Source organism: Ursus maritimus, unplaced genomic scaffold, assembly GCF_017311325.1.
Source record: "Ursus maritimus isolate PB19 unplaced genomic scaffold, ASM1731132v1 scaffold_16, whole genome shotgun sequence".
Classification (NCBI taxonomy): domain Eukaryota; kingdom Metazoa; phylum Chordata; class Mammalia; order Carnivora; family Ursidae; genus Ursus; species Ursus maritimus.
The window spans coordinates 5037064-5060400 of NW_024424008.1; the positions used below are offsets into that span (position 1 = coordinate 5037064).

Consider the following 23337-nt stretch of genomic DNA (forward strand, 5'->3'; position numbering starts at 1 on the left):
GGAATTAAGTAACAATTAAAATTATATTTATGAAGACTATTTAATAGCATGAGATTATTCAAGACACTTTTAATGCCATGGGAAAATTATTGACATATAGTAATATATTCAAAAGGCAGTATATACACAATACACTTCTCTTATGATCCCAATTTATAAATATATACTATTGTACATGTATATTTTACTGTACATGTATTTTTGAAGCTCTGATTTATTTCCTGACAATCAAAATATTCCTAATACACAATTTCCACAAATCAATGAAAAAAAGATAATCAACACAATGGAAACATGAAGAAAAAACCTGAAGAGGTAATTCATAGAAGAAATATACAAATGTACATAAAGTATATGAAAAGATGCTCAACCTCACCAATAATTAAATTCAGATGAAAACAAGATATTTTCTTCCTAGCAGACTGGAAACATTTTAGAAAAGTCCTAACATTTATTACAGACGTAGAGAAACTGGAATCTTAAACACTGCGGTGAATCTAAACTGTTGAGGAGGAAATTTGACAATATTATTAAAACTTAAGATGTGCACTTCTCAGACTCAACAAAGTCTAGTTTTAGCAATTAACCTTATAGAATGACTCCTGTAAGTGTAAAAACATATGAATGAGGATATCGAAAAAAGGAAAATTTGAAATATTCCATATATTTATGTTGGATATTCTTTTAAGATGTTACTTATAAATATATTACATGTTAGAATTTGAAAGAAATCCCCTTTTTACTTTAGCTTATCTGAATGAGTTTCTGCTCCCTGTAATTAACTCTTCACTGGTATCAACAAAATTTCAGGAGAATACTTCATGACATTGAGAAATATTCATGATAGAACATTAAGTGAAAAAAATCAAAACACAAAATTTTACATTTCACTTTATCACAATATGTAGAAGTATACACCCACACATAGTAAAAACTGGAAAGAATTGATCTGGGTGATGGTTACACACATGCATACATATATAAAAATACATCAAGCTGTAGACTTAGGATCTGTGTTTAAGTTATACTGCAATAAAAATGTTTAAAAACTAGAAGGAACTACATAAAGACATCAAAATACTAACGGCTTAATTCTGGATACAAGAATTATGAGTCACTTATTTCTGTACCTTTCTATAATTTCTAAATTTCCTATAAGGAGTGTGTATTTTATAACTCAAAGTTTTATTTTTAGAGAGAGAAAAATACCATGATCTTCAAACATGTTTGTTTTTTCCAACCCTCAGATTCTATAATTTATGTATAGGTCCAGAGGTGTTTTTGCACATACTAAATGAGCACTGAATTAATCAATGAATAAATCAGAGAGATTATCTTTTTATTCAGGGTCACACCCAGAGCTAAGCCCTCTGTAGTAAATTCTGCAAGACATAAAGTACAAAGCTAGAGAACAGAACTCGTTCCCTCTCCTGAACCCCAACAACACACCATAAGGAACTGACCTTTTCTGAAGTTAACTGATTCATATGCAGGCCTCCTCAGAAGACATGAGCTCAAGGACAGCAACTGTATCTCACTCATCTATGCAAACAAGGGTCCTATCATCAGGTTGGTCGTTTAATAAGAGAAAAGTGTGGTAGAGGACTCTGGAGACAGGGAAAACAGGCTTCCAATTCTTGCTATATGATCTTGGGCACATTATTTAAATTCTCTGCACTTTAGGTCCCTAATCTGTAAAATGGGGATAATGCCATCTCATACCTGGCACTGAAGTGTATTCAATAAACAAACACCTAGTAATTTAATTATCATCTATTGCAACAAGGATGAAATGCTACTCTAACCTCACTTTCTTGCCTGTGTTCCCTATGACCTACAGTGTCCTTGTCAGTGGGATGGTGAGCTGACACTAGCACAAAAGTAGATAGAACAAAGCTAACTGGTCCTTATGGAGACCGACACAATGACCTTGGCCTCATTAAATGCACCACACTCATAACCAACTGAGCTAAGCAGCCAACAGAGCAAGATCAGCAGACCAACAATCCTCCACAAAACACTAAACATTCTTCTAGAAGATAAAGCCACAAATGCTTAAATACAACTTTCCACACAACAGAAATGCAGGGGAAATAATGTGTTTCATACAGATGTGAAAAAATGGGGCTAGGAGAAGAATATTAAGTAACTACTTAGCAAAGAAAGGGATTAAATACTATTTGGACACACAGAACCTCAGAGTTAGCAAACTGAATGACTGTCAGTTCAGNNNGTGATACTTCCAGGTATTTGTTTTGGTTTTTCCCAATAAGAGATCATGATCCTGAGTCAATAGAACTGGTTAAATAAATTAAAACCAGATTTATTAAAAAAAAAAAAAAGGCAGGTTCGTCTGAACTATTATAAAATTTAGTTTTATTGGGGTGCCTGGGTTGAGCGACTGACTCTTGGGTCCAGTTCAGGTCATGATCTCGAGGTCATGGGATAGAGCCCCACATGGGGCTCTGCGCTCAACACAGAGTCTGCTGGAGGTTATCTCCCTCTCCCTCTCTCTCTGCTCCTCCTCTACTCGCTCCCTCCCTCCCTGTTCTCCCTCTAAAATAAATAAATAAATAAATACAATATTTTTTTATATTTTTTAAAATTTAGCTTTATAAATTAAAAATTATAAAACAAGTGGTGCCTGGGTGGAACAGCGGTTAAGCGTCTGCCTTCGGCTCAGGGCGTGATCCCGGCGTTCTGGGATCGAGCCCCACATCAGGCTCTTCCGCTGTGAGCCTGCTTCTTCCTCTCCCACTCCCCCTGCTTGTGTTCCCTCTCTCGCTGGCTGTCTCTATCTCTGTCGAATAAATAAATAAAATCTTTTAAAAAAAAAATTATAAAACAAATGGACTGAGGTACAAAACACCTCTTCCATCACCATCTTACCTCTAAATCTGACTTTGGCCCTTAACTTTTTGAGTATGGGAAAATAATCAATACTATTCCTCTCTTCTACAGACCTCCACATTTCATCACTTATTCAGCACTTAGAAAAGTTGTGGAAGCTTGGCTTGAATTCTAAAAGTTAACTCTTGTGCTTTATATCAGAAAAAAAAATGATTACATACAATTCTTTGAAAATCTGAATAGGCAGTCTCTATCCTTTCATAATTAATAGAACAAATCTTTATCAGCAACTATTATGTAAAGCACTGTCTTTTAGCAAAGCTAAGAAATTTGTCTAGCTAACCCAAGGACAACAGGAATTTATAACATAACTCTGTAATGTTTTAATTTTTATAATGATCTATGGTTTTTATTATCAGTAAAAAAAAAAATAAGAAAAATTTTAATGGTCATTGTCAAAGACTCTGAGAAAAACAAGAAAAGGGACACCTAACGTAAAATAAAATCTCTACTTTTCTTCAACAATATAAAAATAATCAATACCTGTCTTCACAACTAGGCTAAAGCAGTGTCAGAGGGCCATTATTCTAAAACTACAGGCGTGCCTGGGACGCTCAGTTGGTTAAGCATCTACCTTCAGCTTGGGTCATGATCCCAGGGTACTGATGCATCAGGCTCCCTGCTCAGCGGAGAGCCGATTCTCCCTCTCCCTCTGCTGTTTCCCCTGCTTGTGCTCCCTCTCTCTGTCAAATAAATAAATAAATAAATAAATAAATAAATAAAATATTTTTTAAAAATAAAAATAAATAAATAAAACTGCAAAAACAAAGAAAGAAAAAGACATCAGCTGATAACACAACTGAGAAAAGAACCAAGTCCTTTGACATTCCTGTGGAAAGTAATTCTAATGTATAACAAAAATGCATGTAATTTATTATAAATTGGTTTTATCCACTTACAAATTGTGGCTTATGATTATCATTTCTAAATCATTTCCTCCTCTGTCTTCCTGCTTTTAAAAATCCCAGAAGTTTCTTTGTTGCTTCCCATAACATTCTTTTGTTATACAGAATATGGTAAACCAGAAGTCACAGCCAGCCCCCAAACTATAACCACAAAATATGCAAACTACAGCCTACGCTGAGGGATTTCTGAGGTTAACAGATGCAAATCCTTTTCTTTTTTTCAAAGAAAACAAACCTCAGACAAAAAAGCATTAAACATCCTGAAAAAGCCACACCAAAAAGGGAACTTCTTAGAAACAAAGCCCTAGTAACTATTTGATCTAAGAAAGACATTTCCAGAACTGATAAGAGTGGGGTAGACAGGAAAATATACATGTAAAATAACCAGCCTTAACTACAATTCAGACCATGAGTGACATGGTTCCTCTCCCAACAGAGCTCCTCTACTGCAATGTGGGTTGGGGACCAAACTAAAGAGGTCACACCATAGCTCTGCTATTCAATGATTAAGTCGTTGTTTCAGTTTTCCCAAATCGATAACTAAAAACAATAATCTCATCAATGGTGTGACAGCAGACAGAAGACATGGATTCTAACAGTTCTTTCCAATTTGACTGGTGACAATGGACAAAAAATTATATTTCAAGTAGGGCTGAACAAAACTGTAAAACTCATTAAAGGTACACTGCGAAACTATAAAGTCACTAATATTAATCATTACCATCTGTCAAAAGTGATGGACAGACTGTCTCTGATTTCTAGCTCTGACTTTTTAAATTCTGTGACCGCTATTAATGAATGCACACTCATTTATGTTTTGCCAACTAGGAATACTTTAGAAGCCAAGGAATCCCACACTCACAGAGGAATGAAGCTTAACAAAAGGAACCTCCATAAACCTTCTCCCTGCTTAGGACTCTCAGCACTCCATGAAAATTCTATTTTAGACTAACCCTAGTCTAGTTCCACCAATACAGCAGATCACAGATGGCTTAGCGCAATTCTGACTTGACTTACCCATCACACTGATGAACAAAAAAATAGTAATAACCTGGCTATCTTTAACAGGAAACTATGACAAATCCCAAGTATAAGATACTATTCTTAGGGTCTCAGATATTAGACTAAGGTGGGAGAAACTTGATGATCTAAACTATACCTGTTCCCATCTTACTTCCTGGAGTCATACCTGATCGCATACTGAAAATAGCTCGAGAGCTGGCACATCCTCTCATTTTCCACAGGACTCTGCCACTCATAAACCCATACAGGGTTCCATATACTCCAAACTAAAATCAGTCACCACAGGACATCTGGAACACAGACGCTTTTCCCTTATCTGTCCCACTTAGTAACTTTTGAGAACTAAATCTAAAAATCTGGCAATGATAGCCTATTGCAATCACTGAGTTCCCTAAGTCACCAGCTTCTAAAAGGTTAAGTCTTTCTCTTTCACTGGATCCTATGCCTTATCCAGCAGGTTCCCTGATGTGCACTTAGATGCCTGAGAGACCTTAAGACCCCTTGACAGTAATTCATACCCAGGGATGGCAGAGGAATTGAGGAGCCAAGCCAAGTCCAAGAATACCATCCACCAGAGTTAGCCAGAAAACAAGTTTATAAAAGGATATAGAACTGGAAATGGGCGTTGCCAAAGGATGCCTTAGGCAAAGAAAACTGTTCTAATCTAGGAGGGAAGGAAGGACCGTGCAGAGTCTAAGAGAATTTGGTTTAAGCACCAAACACTGTAACTTAGGACTTCCTCCTAAGCAGAGAGGAGCAAGGCTCCAGTGCCATTCAAGTAAAATCCCACTTACCCTCGATGTGACCCTCCCTACCTGAGGGAGTGCAAAGTGGGGTTCTCTCATGTTTAAGAATATACAGTCTCTTCGACTAAATTTAGCGTGTAATTTAAAAGATTTTTTTAGTTTTCTATTTTTTCAATATATTTTTTTAAAGATCTTATTTATTTATTTGACAGCGAGAGAGAGAACACAAGCAGGGGGAGTGGGAGAGGGAGAAGCAGGCTTCCCGCTGAGCAGGGAGCCCAACGCGGGGCTCGATCCCAGAATGCTGGGATCATGACCTGAGCCGAAGGCAGACACTTAACAAATGAGCCATCCAGGAGCCCCGAAAATTTTTTTTAGTTTTCTAAGTAGGCTCCATACCCAATGTGGGGCTTGAACTCATGACCCCAAGATCAAGAGTTGCATGCTCTTTCCACTGAGCCAACCAGGCGCCCCAGCATGCCTTGCACTGCTCTGTCTTCTGTGTGTTGATCTCTTCTCTTGATTTCTCCTTTGCTCAACTTTAAAAAAGGAAATATATGATCTAACTTAGGAAATCTTCCCCTGCTATATAGCAACTTTGACCTCTGGAATTTATCACAGACGCTTGAGGTAAGCTACCAGGATTTGAGTTTTGCTTCAGCTAGGAGTCTAGGATTCAGAACGGAGATGCCTTTATACAATGACCATGAGAGAATCTGCATAAAATTGAAAGACTAGCAGAGGAAAATAAAAATAAAATAAAAATTAGCTCATACTGACTCCCTGTTTGAAATTGGCTCATCAAGCTTTTTATAACCACTTCATCTCTGGAAAGAGATAGCCTTCTTTTTTTTCTTTTATATAAGATATCCTTCTTAGCCATCAGGGATCTGAAAATCCAAACCACAAGGAGATATATATTCACACCCATTACGATGTCTATAATCAAAAATAAAGTTAGTAATTATTGGTGAGGACATGGAGAAAGTGGAACCTTCACACACTGCTAGTGGGAATGTAAACAGGTATACTCATACTGGAAAACAGTCTGGCAATTTCTCAAAAAGTTAAACACAGGTGCCATATGACCCAGCAATTCCACTCCTAGGTACAGACCGAAGAGAAATGCAAAGATATCTCCACACAAAAACATGTACAGGGGTGCCTGAGTAGCTCAGTTGGTTAAGCGTCTGCCTTCAGCTCAGGTCATGATCCCAGGTGGGATAGAGTCCCACATAGGGTTCCCTGCTCAGTGGGGAGCCTACTTCTCCCTCTCCCTCTGCTGCCCCCCTGCTTGTGCTCACTCGCTCTCTCTCTCAGATAAATAAAATCTTAAAAAAATATATATATACACAAATGTTCACAGCAGCATTACTCATAATAATCAAAAAGTATAAACAATCCAATGTCTATCAATGGATGGATAAATGTGGTATACTCCTACAACAGAATATTATTCAGCCATGAAAAGAAATAACATACTGATAAATGCTATAACATGGATGAACCTTAAAAATGTGCTAAATGAACAAAGCCAGTCACAAAGACCATATAGGACTCCGTTTATGAAATGTCCTGAACAGGCAAATCTATAGAGATCGAAAGTAGATTAGTGCTGCCTAGGGCTGAGGAGGGTTACAGAGTTGGAAGGAAATGGGGAGTGACTGTTAGTGGGTATGGGTCTTGGGCAGGGTGGGAGAGGGGTGATGAATACATTCTAAAATTGACTATACTGATGACTGCACAATTCTGTGACTATACTAAAAACCACTGAACTGTACACTTTAAATGTGTGAATTATATGGTATATGAATTACATCCCAATGAAGTTGTTTATATATATGTACATGTAAGAAAGAGAACATACACATACAAGTGATAAATGGAGCAGAATGTTAATCAGTGAATCTGGAAAAAGGATGTACTGAAGTTCTTTGTGCTATTCATGTCAATGCTCAGTGTGAAATTATCTGAAAAGAAAATGCTAAAAAATATAAGACATCCCTCATGAGAATCACACATAGTATTCTTCCTTAACATGAAACAGAAACCTGCACTAGAAAAATTGCCGTGTCTGCTCCTGCCCCTGCCAAACAAATATTTTACTTGTCCCCTCTACTCAACAGATTACTGCAAAGCATCACTCAAATAGCAGAAAAGAGAAATGAAATGTGGCAAGGGAAAAAAATGTTCTCCAACTTTCTCATGGCCTCAGTTTCTTCATCTGTAAAATCAGAAGGTTATATAATCTCTTGAAGAGTGCCTCCACATTTGACATGCCATGAATTTTAGGTTCTAAATTCACTGCTCAATATAGTTAAGGAGGAATATGATCTCACCAGTCCTCTGACTCTCCTAGTCAGTAAGCATTTTTCCTCTCTTCTAATGGTGACATTAAGAGATGATTTCAATATATTCTCAGTATTCTAAATAGGCTCATACAGGACACTGGCCTGTATCCTGTCTATATCCCCAGACCTTTCTCTTCAACTGTTGGCAAGGTCCTCTGCTCAGAGCCTGGGAAAACTAGAGTAGTGGATGCATGAATCAAGAATACTTACATCTCAATACTAGGTGCAGGTCAGTTCAGAGGAACTTAAAAAGATTCCAAAGTAAGAAATAGGTCACAAGTATCCTGGAACCTTAATTCTCAGGCAGACAGGGAAAGTTAAACTCAGGAATCCCATCTCACGGTAAGCCTTCTCCTGCAGTCACTGGTGGGGACCACAAGAAGAAAAAGGGGAAACAAAGATACCCAGGACATCCATCCATCAAAGGGGTAAAAGAGGGACTGGACTCAACTACCACCTGCCTCCCCACTTAGGATGAGCCAACAGGAATGGAAAACATAAATCAAAGGCAATTCTTACAGATTTGCTTCTCTCTCTGACAAGCTCAAAAAGCTAACAAGCAGCCACTATTTCCTAAAGTTGGCTAGACTTAGGATTCATTCATTGATCACCTCCCCCCCTCCAAGCCAAAATACTTCCTCAACTAACCAGAAAACAATTTTCATACCTTCCACAGTTTCTTGCACAACAAACAGGCATATGACTTGCTTAAATGCTTAAGTCTGAAAGAAAGGGGAAGTGACAGGGAGACAGTCCAATAAAATCCAGTGATTTGAGTTTATATTCAACACAGCAGGCTCTATGCTTATTGTTGCAACATGAGGATGAATCTTAATCCTTCTCCACAAAACTAGAAGGAACAAGTGCGTGCTTTGATTTGCCCGTTCTGGATTTGCTTAAGAGTACAGAAGCTACCTGAAGTACAGAACTTAACTTGCATAGAGAGAACACAGACTTCTCAGTACCTCCCTAAAGACCTGGGTGCAATTCACAATTTCCTACAGTTTCACTTACTATGACATCATCAGTTTGAGAGCTATAAGGACAGCTATGGAGAGAAAATGCACCCTGGAGAGTCCCAAGACTAACCTGCATAAAGCTACTTGTATTGTTTTTATTTTATTCAGATTCCCTCTGGGTAGTCCAGATTCCCCTACCAACTCACCAGAAATGAAATGAAGGAAAAAAAGAAATCCTTCAATCAGTGCCCATTCGAACAAAGGCCACCTACTGAATAAATGGTCTTTGGCATTCCACTACTGCAACCACATTTAAAAAGACAGAAAAATTACTCTTTCTTCACACATTTTATACAATTGATTACCCCTTTCTTTATTCTCCCAATAAGCTTTTACAGGGATATAATTTTAGCTTGCTGAAAAAACAGATAATTAACAGATATTCACTAAAAGAAAAGTAACATTTTTGAGTGTCTACTTGACAAAATGCTTTTTACTTACCTTCCCTTTTTTATAGATGAAGATCCCAGCAGAGTTATCTAACTTGCCCCATAGTCATAGAGATAGCCAACATATTGAAGAGGGGTACTGTTTAACTGCAAAACCCATGCTCTCACTAACACATCATTTCCCAGCTTCATTCCTACACTTTATCATCTGCAAACCATTCTCTTTATTTTCTAAAATCAAATTTCTTTTTTTTTTTTAAGATTTTATTTATGTATCTGTCAGAGAGAGAGTACAGGCAGGGGGAGCAGCAGGCAGAGGGAGAAACAGGCTCCCCACTGAGCAAAGAGCCCCATGCAGGACTCGATCCCAGGACCCTTGGATCATGACCTGAGCTGAAGGTAGACGTTTAACCGATTGAGCCACCCAGGTGTCCCTAAAATCAAATTTCTATATAACTTAATAGACACTCAAAAGCACAGCATTAAACACACACACACACACACACACACACACACACACACTTGTGTATTCCACCATTTTAAAGTTTCTTTTACTGGGAAGAACTGTGTTATTTTTAGTCTTTCTCAACATGTTAATGTTTTCTAAAGACCCAACCAGGCAATGAGATGCAGTTTAGTGTAAGAGAGGAGCACTAAACCAAAAGTCAGGCAATTAACTAACAGGATGTAGGCCCTACTGTCCTTCCTGGGGCTCATTTTCCTCTCTGAGGTCCCTCCCAGCTCCAACATCATGAACTGAATTCCAACAACTACGTCACAAAGTCACAAATTTAATAAATATGAGACAAAGATGAAAAACTAACATCTGTATTGTAAGAATTTGAAGACCTAAAAAAGTGACTTTGAAACAATAAAGCTTCCCCAACAAAAGGCCTAGTATTAATAGCATTACTGCTTCACGATTTTTTTCTCCATCTGGTATTAACTTGAGAAAATAGTGTATTTGTTCTGACCTTGTTAAAGGTCATCAAGTTATCATGTTTTTTAAAAGATGGTTTATTTTTGTCATATGAAGTATGCACTTAGTTTTTTTTTTCATAAGAAACACTGGAATTTTTCTGGTGACCAAAAAAATCAAACAAAAAAACCCTGTCCTGTTATCTCTGAAGCAAGGTAAAATAGTCATTAGCATAATCACTTTCGGGAAACTGGTGAATACATCGTGACAAAAGACTGGAAAGGAATATCCCTCATCAAATCAGGATGACACAACAAACCTCCACTCACATGAAACCTGCAAACCAGACAATCCATACAAAAACTTTTTCAAAACTGTTGCAATTCAAAGGCTCCAATGACAATGCAGTGGAATTCAAGGGGATTTTACAATTATGACATTCTTCTGCAATTCTTGTCAAATTTGATCTGGGCCCCATATTCACTTTCCTACCACTTCCCCTTTGAAAGATGACTTGAGAAGCATCACTACCCAACCCTCTCCCACTAGGTCCCTGCCCTTTTACTCACAAATGAGGGTCTCATAACGGCCACCAATTACTTTTCATAAAAAGAGGCATGGCCCCGTGGTACAGGCCCTTTCTAGGACTAAGAGAGCTCTCACCCTTCTTGATGTGGCTCAAGTTCACTCTATTACTTCATGTCCTATCAGACCAGGGGCCCAGGCCAGGGCTGAGTTAGAACGGTTTTGAGGAACTGGCTTCTTGGGAAGAGGCCAGAAAAACTCACAAGTTTCTGTTTTGCTCTCCTTGTTTTTTTTTAAAGTCTGGGTGGAACTTACTTTCACTGAGATGTGGGATACCTTCTGCCCTCCTTCGCGGGTGCTCGACAACAGGCTTACCTTCATCTTGTACTAAGTCACTCCGCCTTCACCAGACAGAACACACAACGCCTCCCCCTCCTCCTCGGCCCCTACTAGACGACCACGGCGCAGAGGGGCAGCGGGGGCCGTTCGGACCCTCCCGACTCAGAAGCCCTCATCCCGCTTCCCCGCCTCCAGCCCGACGCCCCCTTGCCCCGCGCCGGCCGCGGGTGCTGCGGAGCGGCCCTCGCCCAGCTGCCGGGACAAAGCGGGGAGGTTTCCTCGAGGGTCCCCGGCCGCAGCGGGCGCGGGGAAGCGGCCCCGGGCTCCGCGCGCACTCACCCGACAGCTCGTCCGGCTCCAGCCCCGTCTCGGTGTCCAGCCCGCAGATGACAAAGTAGTCGGCGAAACGACTGGGCGCCGAGCCCCCTCCGCCGCCGCCGCCGCTCATGGCGCCGGGGCCGAGCCGGGCCGGGCCGTGCGGAGCGCGGAGCCCCCGCACCAGGGCGCCCGCCCGCCCGCCCTCAGGCCGCCCCTCCCGCCGCCGCCGCCGCCGCTACCGCGGCTCGGGCCGCCGCCCCCGGCCCTGGCCCGGTCCCCGCGGCCGCCGCGGCTGCCGTGACGGGGCAGGGGGGCACCGGGCCGCCCCGCGCCGCATCCTGAGCGCCTTCCTCTCCGCGCCGCCGCCAGCCGAGAGCGCCGCGACCCGAGCGAGCCTGGAGAAGGGTGGAACGCGCGGAGGAGAGCCCCCACCGCGATCCCCTCCCGCCGCGCCTGCGCAGGCGCCGTCGGGGAGGGGGCGGGCGCCCGGCGGAAAGGATGACGTGATGCTCTTCGGGCCCGGAGGGCCGCAGCTTCCCAGGCGGCCGCCGCAACGCGGCCGGCCACTGCCCGGTCGCCTGCAACCGTCACCCCCTCGGGGCTGCGGCTCCTTTTGAGAGAATAAGGAGGTGAGGGATGAGTGGGCGCATGCCGCAGAGCTGAGGCCCTGGTCCATGTTCTGTCCCCCCACCTACTCCTCACACTGGAGGTCCCGACGTCTCCTTAACCCGGCCCTGTCGCAGGGATGGGGTCGCAGGACCGAGCTCAGCAGCCTGCCTCGTCCCGTCTCCAGGCTAGACCTAGACCCCAGATAGCTCTTTCCCCCAGCCCCTGCACCTTGGCTCCCGTGCCCTGCCCCTTCCTCAGGGGAGCTGAAAATGCCCCCTCTTTTGGCGGAGGTGGATCAGCCAGTAGCGTATTTACCCTTTTTTACAAATGGGGAAACTAAGGCTTAGAAAGAAGCAAGGACTTCCCCCGAGGCTATATAGAGTCTAAGAGACAAAACGCGAACTAGAATCCTGGGCCCTGGTCAGCTCCCAGCTCTGTCACCCACCACCCCAGGCAGGCCTTTTCCCATGCACCAGGCTGTCCCCTTTTCTCTCCTGGAGCCTCCAGGGGCTCAGGCCACTTAAGAGCTCCCCTTCCACTTATGAGAATTCTCAGATCCATATCTGAGGCTGTCCTCCTGAGAGAAAGTGGGGAATGAGGAGAGAAACTTGCCTCCTAGCCCTTGTCTTGGGACCCTCTGATTTGGTTTCCCACAGAGGGTAGGCAGGAAACCGGAGATCAGAAGCCAGGAAGGTAATATAGTATGGTGGTTACTACCATGGGCTCTAGAAACAGAATGCTCAGATTTGAATCCTGACTTTGTCATTTATTATGTGACCTTGGGCACTCTCCAGGTTCTGGCAGTCGTGTTTTCGTGAAGATTACATAAAATAAATGTGCAAACTGGTAAAAGGGTCATAATAGTACCCGGAACATAGATGGCATTCCATATTATTATAATTATTATTCCAGCAGAGGTTTGCTTGGGCAGGCTGCTACTAAGGACTCTGGAAGGCAGCTGGTCTCCATAAGGGCCAACCATGGGCTCTCTCCTGGGTTCTCTCCTGGGTGCTTCTCTCAAGCATTGGTTCCCTTGGGGAGGGTGGCCTGGAGTTCACAGCCAACATCACTGGGAACCATAGCACCTGCCCCTCCCTGTATGTAACCTCTAGAACTGATGGGACAAAAAGGGGAGGAGAAGGGGCGCCTGGATGGCTCAGTTGGTTAAGCATCCAACTATTGATCTCAGCTCAGATCTTGATCTCAGTTCAGGTCTTGATCTCAGGGTTGTGAGTTTAAGCCCTGCATTGGGCTCAAAAAAAAAAAAAAAAAGTGGGGAGGAGAAGGTAGCTTCACGAATCCTATTCAAGGTGATGCCCCACCCCATCCTGTATGTTGGGAACACAGAGACAGTAGAAGGGACTCAGAGAGCTAAATAATTACACAGCATCTGGGGCATCCCCCCAGGTTGGGAGATGGTCAGGGAATGCTTCCAGAAGATGGTATAATCCGACCTGAGTTGTAAAAGAATCAAAAGGAATTTCTCAGGTAAAAAGGGAGAGAAAAATGCTTCAGGAAGCATAGGCAACAACAGGGAGTGACAGATTAAAATGGTACATGCAGGCAACAGCACATAATTCATTTCAGTGTGAAATGGAGAATTAAAAGGGGATGAAATCAGGGAAAGAGGAGAGGGACAGAGCAGGAAAGACTTCATATGCCAGGCCAGAGAATTTATCCTGTAGAGTGTGTGTGAGGGGTGGTAACTTAGAGGAATTTGAGCTGGGGAATGATAAGATCTGACCAATATCTTAAAATGATCACTTGGGGGTGATATGGAAGAAGAGACTTGAAAAAGACTTAAATGTCCTCAGTTTGGGGGCACCTGGATGGCTCAGATGGTTGAGCATCTGCCTTCAGCTCAGGTCATGATCTCCAGGTCCTGGGATGGAGCCCCATGTGTGGCTCCCAGCTCAGCCAGGAGCCTGCTTCGCCCTCTCCCTCTGCCTCTCCCCCTGCTTGTTCTCTCTCTCTCTCAAATGAATAAATAAAATCTTAAAAAAAAAAAAAAAGAAAGAAAAAGAAAAAAGAAAAAAGAAAAAGAAAAGAAATGTCCTCAGTTTGAAAGTCCAGAGACTTTATCCGATACATCCAGGGCAAGCAGGTGCTGGGAGATCTCTCACACTAACTCAACTCATAAAACACAAGTTCGAAACAAAAGCCCAACTGTATTAATTTGCCCTTGGAAATGTAACTGCTCAGAGGCCTAGAATACTCAACTGTAAAGTGATCTCCTTCCCAGTAGGAAATATGTTTGGCAGAGTGATTGCTTCTTTTGAGAGAAAACAGAACTGGATGCTCTTTAGATTTAGTATTTAAATCCCCACTCCTGCTTTTACTAGCTGTGTGAGCTGAGGCACATCAGTTAACCTCTCTGGAATAAGAATAATCATTCTAACCTTTCACAAGATTGCTTTGAAGATTGTTCAATTAATTTTTTAAAGATTTTATGTGTTTATTTGTCAGAGAGAGAGAATGAGCGCAAGCAGGGGGAGCAGCAGGCAGAGGGAGAAGCAGGCTCCCTGCTGAGCAAGGAGCCCTGATTTGGGGCGGGGCGGGGGGGGGGGGGATGCAGGACTCTGGGATCATGACCTGAGCGGAAGGCAGACGATTACCAACTGAGCCACCAAGGCGTCCCTGTTAAATTAATTTTTAAAAATCAATGGAAAAAGGACTTTCAAATATCTGGGACTAAATATACTCTTAGTAAGTGGCATACTAGGGCACCCATTTCATGATGAAGGACATGAGGGAGAGCAAGTGGACATCTGAGGGAAGATAATTCCAGGAAAGGACATGAGGCCAAAGTGTGCCTAGAGTGTTCAAGGAGTTGTGAGAAGGCCAGAGTGGCTAGAAAGTGTTGGGGTGGGAGGAGTGGCAGAAGATTGTAGAAGGCGTGGTGGATGTGTCTTGTAGTTCACCAAAAAATGTTTCTCCTTCCACAGTGTGGAGTTGTCCCTAGGAAGCAGCTGTCTGGTCTTGGCAACTTTTCCCAGTCCCACTTGCGTCTAGATGTGGCCACGTGACTAGTTCCCACCAATGGAATGCGTGCAGGAATTTATGTGTGTCATTGCTGGGTCAGGATTTTTAAGAAGCAAATGAGGCTTCTCTCTCCCTTTTATACCTTCCACCACCGAGAAGTAGAGGATTCTGAGGTTCTAAAGCATGGTGAAACAGAAGACAGAAGAAGCCTGGATCTCTGAATCAAGCACATAGAGGAAAGGCTTCAGCTGACCAAGAATACCCACACTGGACTGTTTTGTGAGCAAGAAATAAAATTCAATTCTATTAAGCCTCTGGTACTGCGGAGTTTACTTGTTAGAGCAGCTAGCATTATCAACACAAGGCAGAAGATGTTGGGGTGGGGCCAAGCAGACTACAGAGAGCTTGGTAGGCACACTGTCAAGATTTGGCCTCTGTCTCTGAATAAATTGAAGAGTCACTGGAGAGTTTTTAATAAAAAAGAGTCATGGTATGACTTACTTTAAAAGGACCTCCAAGGCACTGTTTTAAGCCCTTTATATATATTAATTCTGCCTGGAACTTGTCCCTCCACTCAAGATTTGTATATTTAATTGACTTCTTATCATCTCAGTTTGGAGATCTGAAAGGCATCTCCAAGTTAACATATTCCAAATCAGATTTCTGATTTGCCCCCATAATGCTGCCCCTTCCACATTCTTCCCCCATCTCAACAAATGGCAACCCCATTCTTTCAGCTCATGGAAAAACCTTACACTCATTCTTGATTTCTCTCCTCTCTGTCTCTCTCTCTCCCTCTATCAAAAACACACACATTAGGGGGCGCCTGGGTGGCTCAGTTTTTAAGTGTCTGCCTTCGGCTCAGGGCATGATCCCGGATCCCTAGGATCGAGTCCCGCATCAGGCTCCGCATCAGGCTCCTCCGCTGGGAGCCTGCTTCTTCCTTTCCCACTCCCCCTGCTGTGTTCCCTCTCTCGCTGGCTGTCTCTCTCTCTGTCAAATAAATAAAATCTTTAAAACACACACACACACACACACACACACACACACACACACACACACTAGGGGTGCCTGGGTGGCTCAGTCATTAAGTGTCTGCCTTCAGCTCCGCTCGGGTCATGATCCCAGCGTTCTGGGATCAAACCCCGCATTGGGCTCCCTGCTCAGCGGGAAGCCTGCTTTTCCCTCTCCCGCTCCCCCTGCTTGTGTTCCCTCTCTCGCTGCCTCTCTGTCAAATAAATAAAATCTTTAAAACACACACACACACTAGAAAATTCTATTAGTGGGGTGCCTGGGTGGCTCAGTAAGTTAAGTGTCTGCCTTCGGTTCAGGTCGTGATCCAGGGATCCTGAGATCAAGCCCCATGTTGGGCTCCCTGCTCAGTGGAGAGCCTGCTTCTCCCTCTACCTCTACCTCCCCCTCTCCCTCTCCCCTCTACTCTTGCTCACTTTCTCTCTCAAATTAATAAAATCTTTTTAAAAAACAAAATTCTATTAGTTCTGAAAAACAATAAATAAAGCATAGCATGGTACTGTCCCACTTTTAATCCCTTTAAAATTATCTGGCTCAAAAGTTAAGGGGAAACTGAAAAAAGAACAAGCTACTGAAAGTGTGAAATATTTTGGTTATATGAAATCCAGAAGATCACTAAGCATATTTTGAAAAATACATTGGAACTTTATAAGTTTCCTCTACTTTTAGTGAGTGTTGCTAGATAACGATATCAATAATGGAAAAACTGGGAAATAAAAACAATTTCATAATGTATAAACAACAACAAAAAGGAGACTCATTGTGTACTGACATGGAAAAATATCCAAGATATATTGTTAAAGTAGAATGGTGGTTGTCAGGGGTCAGTGGGGAGAAAAGAGTGAGTCATCATTATTTGATGGGTGTAGAGTGCAAGATGAAAAGAGTCCTAGAGATGGGTGGTGGTGATGGTTGCACAACATTATCAGTGTACTTAATGCCACTGAACTGTACACTTTAACAAGATTAATGTGGTAAATTTTATGTTATGTACATTTATTTTACCACAAATTTTTAAACTGAGAAAAAAAAAAAACCCACAGTCGGGAAACTAATTGAATTTCAAGGAAACTCTTCATTCTTTAGTTGTTTTGAACTTACTTCCTGGACAGTAGCTTTTTTTTTTTTTTAATCAGAGAGAGGGTTGGGGGACAGGAATAGAAAGCATCTTAAGCGGTCTCCAAGTCCAGCACGGAGCCCCACCCAGTACGGAGCCCTGCAGAGGGCTCTATGCAGGGCTCGATCTCAGGACCCTGAGATCATGAGCCAAAATCAAGAGTTGGACACTTAACCAGTTGAGCCACCTAGATGCCCCTGGATGCTAGCTTTTAAAAATGAAAGGGTATGGTTTCCGGGTGGCTCAGTCTGCCTTCGGCTCAGGGCATGATTCAGGGTCCTGGGATCCAGCCCCACATTGGGCTCCCTGCTCAGCAGGAAGTCTGCTGCTCCCTTTGCTTCTGCCCCCCTACTTATTCTCTCTCTCTCTCAAATAAATGAATAAAAATCTTTTTTAAAAATGAAAAGGTAGAGCTGAGCTAAGGATATAAATCAGAAGCAATTTTTTTAATGTAGAAAAAATAAATTCACATATTGAAAGACAGCTTTTTTTTTAACAACTAAGAAATTTTATTCTGATACTTTTTTTTTTTAAAGATTTCATTTTTTTATTTGACAGAGAGAGACAGCCAGCGAGAGAGGGAACACAAGCAGGGGGAGTGGGAGAGGAAGGAGCAGGCTCATAGCAGAGGAGCCTGATGTGGGGCTCGATCCCACAACGCCGGGATCAGGCCTTGAGCTGAAGGCAGACGCTTAACGACTGAGCCACCCAGGCGCCCCTATTCTGATACTTCTGGCCAGTTGTAAAACTAATCTAGGACAAATTACCAAGTAAATGTTACCTTATTTCTTCAGGACTGGAGTTTTTTGGTGGCTTCAAATTTGGGATTTTCAAATTTGAAATTAGGGAACATAATCATGTCTACTTTACCATATATTTGCTTAAGCTTAAAAAGCTCCCTTGGGACACCTGGGTGGCTCAGTTGGTGAAGCGTCTGCCTTTGGCTCAGGTCACGATCCCAGGGTCCTGGGATCCAGCCCCGCATTGGGCTCCTTGTTCAGCGGGGAGCCTACTTCTCCTTCTGTCTACTGCTCCCCCTGTTTGTGTGCTCTTGCTCTCTCTCTGACAAATAAATAAATAAAATCTTTTAAAAAAAAAGAAAAGGAAAGGAAAGAAAGAAAAACCTCCCTCTCCAGCTGTTGCTGGTACGCTGGGCCAGTATCAACAGGTCCTCCAGCTGCCTGTCACTTTGCTCTGTATTCTCCAATCTTGTCCATGAAGAGTTTCTATACAGGATCAAGTTCTTTATTAAATGGCACAGCTGTAACACCAATGTTGCTCCCCGAATGGACTGAGACTGTGACCTAATGACAGAGGAGACCCTGAAGAGCCTCTGAAGAATCATGCTGATTCTGTTACGGACAGGAAACACCTCGGAGGCACTCTGCGACTGGCCAGCTCTCGGTGAGACAGACGAAAGACAGCTCTTAATGGAACTGAAAATTCTGTAAATAACCGAAATCACCTTACAGAAATGTATGCTAAGATAGCACTTCTTAGTTCATGTGAAATGGATCCGTTTCCTGATTTACAAATTGTACTATTGGGGGGGCCCCTGGGTGGCTCAGTCGTTAAGCGTCTGCCTTCGGTTCAGGGTGTGGTCCCAGTGTTCTGGGATCGAGCCCCACATCAGGCTCCCCCGCTGGGAGCCTGCTTCTTCCTCTCCCACTCCCCCTGCTTGTGTTCCCTCTCTCGCTGGCTGTCTCTATCTCTGTCAAATAAATAAATAAAATCTTAAAAAAAAATTGTACTATTGGGATTTTTAGTAGAATAAACATTGGTATTATGACATTCCTGTAGTAATATGGGTCTCTGAAATCAGAGTCCCCAGGTTCAAATCTCAACTTTAACCATTTACAAAATCTGTAATTTTAGGTAAATTTCTTAACCTATGCCTCGATTGCCTTGTCTGTAAAACGGAGATATTACCTGTCTCACATGTTTGCTGTATGAGTTAAATGAGATGATACAAGTAAAAAAAAACAAGGGTGTGCAATATGTTACTATCTGTGTAAAAAAGAAAATAAAAGAACTATGTACTTTCGTTCTTGTACATACACATACTAGTTTTGGAAAAAGAAGACATTGTTAAAATTGATTACTTCCACAGAAGGAAACTGAATGGCTGGGGTAAGCGCCTCTTCATCTCATCACACAGGGCTTTGATACCAGCTGCTCGGTTTCCTTCCCCCAAAGCAATCAATGTTTGCAATGCCTTGTTTCTCCTTCCAGAGATAGTCTGCGCCTATACTAACAGGGGCACTTCCTCCAGCGAGACCGGAATCAAGTTGACTCCACCCAGGCAGAACCTGCCCACTGCCCAGCTCACGGCACAGCATTCAAGAAAAATCAGGCATGAACCCCACAGGTGCTCAAAACCCTTACTCCCCAGTGCTCAGTGAAGAGTTCACTATGTGCAAAACTAAGTGAACCTCACTAATAATACAGAGAAATGGATGCTTTACAATATGGGCTTTCTTAAGACTAGAAACACCATTCAACTAGATACAGACTGATACACCCACAGCCATCTCTGGCAGCCAGCTCCTTCTGCACAGGGATCCGTCTCTACAGAAGTCACACAGGCTTCACTTTCCCATGCCCTACTGTCCCACCAGCCCCCAATACCTCATTCCTAACAGGCATCAGGCTCCTCCTGTCTCTCAATGACACAAGCTCCCTGAATTGGTTAAAAATTAGACATCACCTTGGACGCCTGGGTGGCTCAGTTGGTTAAGCATCTGCCTTCTGCTCAGGTCATGATCCCAGCACCCCTGGATCGGGTCCCACATTGGGCTCCTTGCTCAGCAGGGAGTCTGCTCCTCCCTCTGACTGCTGCTCCCCCTGCTTGTGCTTTCTCTCTCACTCCCTCTCTGGAAATAAATAAATACAATCTTTTAAAAAAATATTAGACATCACCCTTCCACTACCATAACGCACAGTAACAAAGAAGCCCCAAAGAAGAGTCGGCATCAAGCAGCATCTGATGTCTCACGGCATGAGGAAATACGAAGTTGAGCAACAAGAGAAGCAAATTGCAGATAAGGTCCACGAGTGATGCAACTTTCCCCGAAGTAGTTCGTGAGCACATGCCATGTGCATGTGTGTACACGTCTGAGTTTATGTGGGGTTAGCGTTTGTGTATAGGGTGGATCATGTATAGGTGTGTGTTTATGGATATCAGATGTATATTTGCACATGTAAATACTTGTATGGGGTGTATGTGCGTGTGTGTGTTGTGTGTACACGAGGAGGCTGAGACAGGGCAGACCGGCAAGACCAGGTAAGAGTAGGGATATGTCTGCCTCTTGACAAACCCGGGAGTGACTCACTGATGGTCTGCTCTTCCCCTCTATCCTCCTAGGTTGGGGAGCCTTTTGAGAGTCCGGGTGGATGGCCTTATATGTGCTGCTGCCAGCCCTCTCTCTTAGAGTGTGAACGTAGTGGCCTCACTATTCCCATCAACTTGAGGGCCAGGAACATCCTGGGAAAGGCCAGATAGTCTAGTGAGGGAAGTGAAACGCCCTTGGACAAGATCCCAAAAGGAAGATATATTTAACTGTGGCTGAACTCTCAAAATTTCTTTGGGGTGATGGAATTGTATCTTGATTGTGGTGGTGGTTACGTAATTGTTTATACTTATCATATCTCACAGAACCATATGCTAAAAAGAGTGAATTTTATTATATGTAAATGATACCTTAATTAAAAATGAGAAAACATCTATAGAACTGATCAATGAATATTTTAGGATTTTTTCCAGCTGACTGTAAACAAAAATATACAGAGTCATACTATCACTTTTGCAAGTGATATCAATCTGCCTTTAGTGTGACAGAAAAATCATACCAGAATTATTATAGAGAAAATTAATGATATTTAATTATTAGATGATTAAATTTATAATGATATTGACAGAATTCGAACAGCACATCAAGAATTAACTGTAATCGAAATAAACTGAATTTCTAAGGTTCAGAACATTATGTCCTAGAGCGTATTTGGAGAACACTTTGTCTTTATTCATGCATAAGGAGATGCTCCACTTTTAAGAGTACAGTTTAATGTATTCTGTGGACAAAGAGATATAACTGGGTCACTAGAAGGCGTGGAGCTTACAAAAGAATTATTAGCCATTGTTATTAAATGCAACTCATTCACAATAACCAATTATATTTTGGCAAATGTTAATTAAATGGTTTGGGCCCTTTCTGAGTCTGACTAAAGGCTCATAAAATTTCAGGAAGAAGAGGAAGAGAAGGAGGATGAAGAAAGAAGGAGGTGCTCATCATGGGGACTGAGAAGGCGCTGCCTCAGGAGCCGAGAAACCCAAGCTAGAATCCTAATTCTGCAATTTACTCAAATGATGTGACCTCAGGCAGACCCCTTGCTCTCTCAAGTCTTTGGCGTACCCACTTCTGTGAAGAAGGGCCTGGCCACGAGCAGGGTTTCCAATAGCTGCATCTTTTAAAGTCCTTTTATTGCTTTCCCACCTCAGGGACCCTGTAATTAGAAAGATGTCTCTGGGGACACCTGGGGGGCTCAGTCATGAAGTGTCTGCCTTCAGCTCAGGTTATGGTCCCAGGGTCCCAGGATTGAGTCCCGCATCGGGCTCCTTGCTCAGCAGGGCGCCTGCTTCTCCCTCTGCCTGCTGCCCCCTCCCCTGCTTGTGCTCTCTCTCTTTCTCTGACAAATAAATAAGATCTTTAAATTAAAAAAAAGATGTATCTGAAACAAATTGCATTTGCAGTCAGTTTACCTATTTTTTATGAATAAACGATACATTCATCTGATGTTGAGATTTTTTTAAAAGGTTTATTTATTTTCGAGAAAGAGAGCGAGAGAGCGAGACAGAGGGGGCAAGTGGGTGTAGGAGCAGGGGACAGAATCTTCAAGCAGAATCCCTGCAGAGCGGGAGCAGGTTGCCGGGCTCAGTCCCGCCACCCGGGAAATCATGACCTGAGCCAAAACCTAGAGTTGGACGCTCAACTGACTGAGCCACCCAGGTGCCCCTGATGTTAAGATTTTTTTTAAAGATTTTTTATTTCTTCATTTGAGAGAGAGAGAGAGCGCACGAGCAAGAGTGTGAGCAGAGGAGAAGGACCAGAGGGAGGAGGGTAAGCTGACTCCCCGCTGAGCAGAGTACCCGACACAGGGCTCCATCCCAGGACACTGGAATCATGACCCCAGCCAAAGACAGATGCCCACTGACCGAGCGACCCAGGAACCCCAAGATCTTTTAATTAGCATAAAATATGTGGATCACAAAGAGTTAATGTAATTCCAGCCAAAAGCAAAAAAACGTTGAGGGTTTGTATTATATTTTCTTTTTGCCTGTAGAGGCTTCCTCTAGATAAAATACTATTTCCATCCACTCGGCTTTGTCAGATGTTGGAACTGGCCAAAAATCCCCACCATGACATCTTCACGGGCTGCCAAGGGACAAGGCAATGTAAACAGAGGAACAATTGGTGTTGATTCCCAAACAAATGCCTCTGAGGCTGGGATTCAGAGGTATGCCTGGGCCACCCGTAGGCCTGCCACCTCACCCCTGACAGCTGCCCACTAAGATTGCCAAGCTCAGGTTATGCGTTATCCGCATGTGTGCCTCTGGACCCCAGGGGCCCTGAAGGTAACAGGTCAGGACTGCCACTCATGTTTTTACAAATTGAGCATTGCCCAAGAGACACTATTCATTGTAGTCACCATACATTTATAAAGTGGTTATGACAGTCTTCCAACAGATGGCAGTAAAGTATCTTAAGAAAGGGGCACCTTTTTCTAGTTCACTCAAAATCACACTCTGAGCTAACAATAGGGCTGCATTTTCTCTACATTGTCCAAAGTGGTGCCAGTAAATAGCAGGACAAAGGAAGTAAGACTGGGCCTCAAGGAACTAAAAAGTAGTTGACAGTCAACACCCACCCCTACCTCCTTCTGTTATGCCCAGGGGCAGCTTCCTGGTACTTCACCTACGCCCAGGGCTCTGTATTCAGAAGGGCTAAGCACTTGGTTTAATGCCCGGCTCTTGCCGTTTTAAAATTCTTCATAATTTTATCTTGGAACTCGTATTTTGTAAGTGAAGTCTTTTGGGACAAAGGAGTGCGCCCATGAGCAGATGCTCTATGAGCAATATGCACGCACACCTGCTGT

The 23337-nt window shown here is 43.0% G+C and overlaps 1 protein-coding gene and 1 long non-coding RNA gene across 6 annotated transcripts in view; one reads left to right on the forward strand and one right to left on the reverse strand.

Annotated features, from left to right (window-relative positions):
* The window catches only part of DENND5A (DENN domain containing 5A), a 101190-nt gene extending 89590 nt beyond the window's left edge, over positions 1-11600 (reverse strand). For 2 of the 5 annotated variants that reach the window (XM_040630769.1, XM_040630765.1), the window contains exon 1: positions 11466-11597. In XM_040630769.1, coding sequence (XP_040486703.1) covers positions 11466-11574 — 109 coding nt within the window. In that variant the 5' untranslated portion in view covers positions 11575-11597. Of the gene's footprint in view, positions 1-1463; positions 1558-11465 lie in introns of those variants that run through there. The other 3 variants (XM_040630767.1, XM_040630766.1, XM_040630768.1) reach the window with 3 other exon arrangements.
* Positions 11601-11737: 137 nt separating this feature from the next.
* On the forward strand, positions 11738-15345 carry LOC103656409. Its single transcript, XR_566617.2, has 2 exons — positions 11738-12073; positions 14999-15345. It is a non-coding gene; the product is annotated as an uncharacterized LOC103656409 (long non-coding RNA).
* The last annotated feature ends 7992 nt before the right edge of the window (positions 15346-23337 follow it).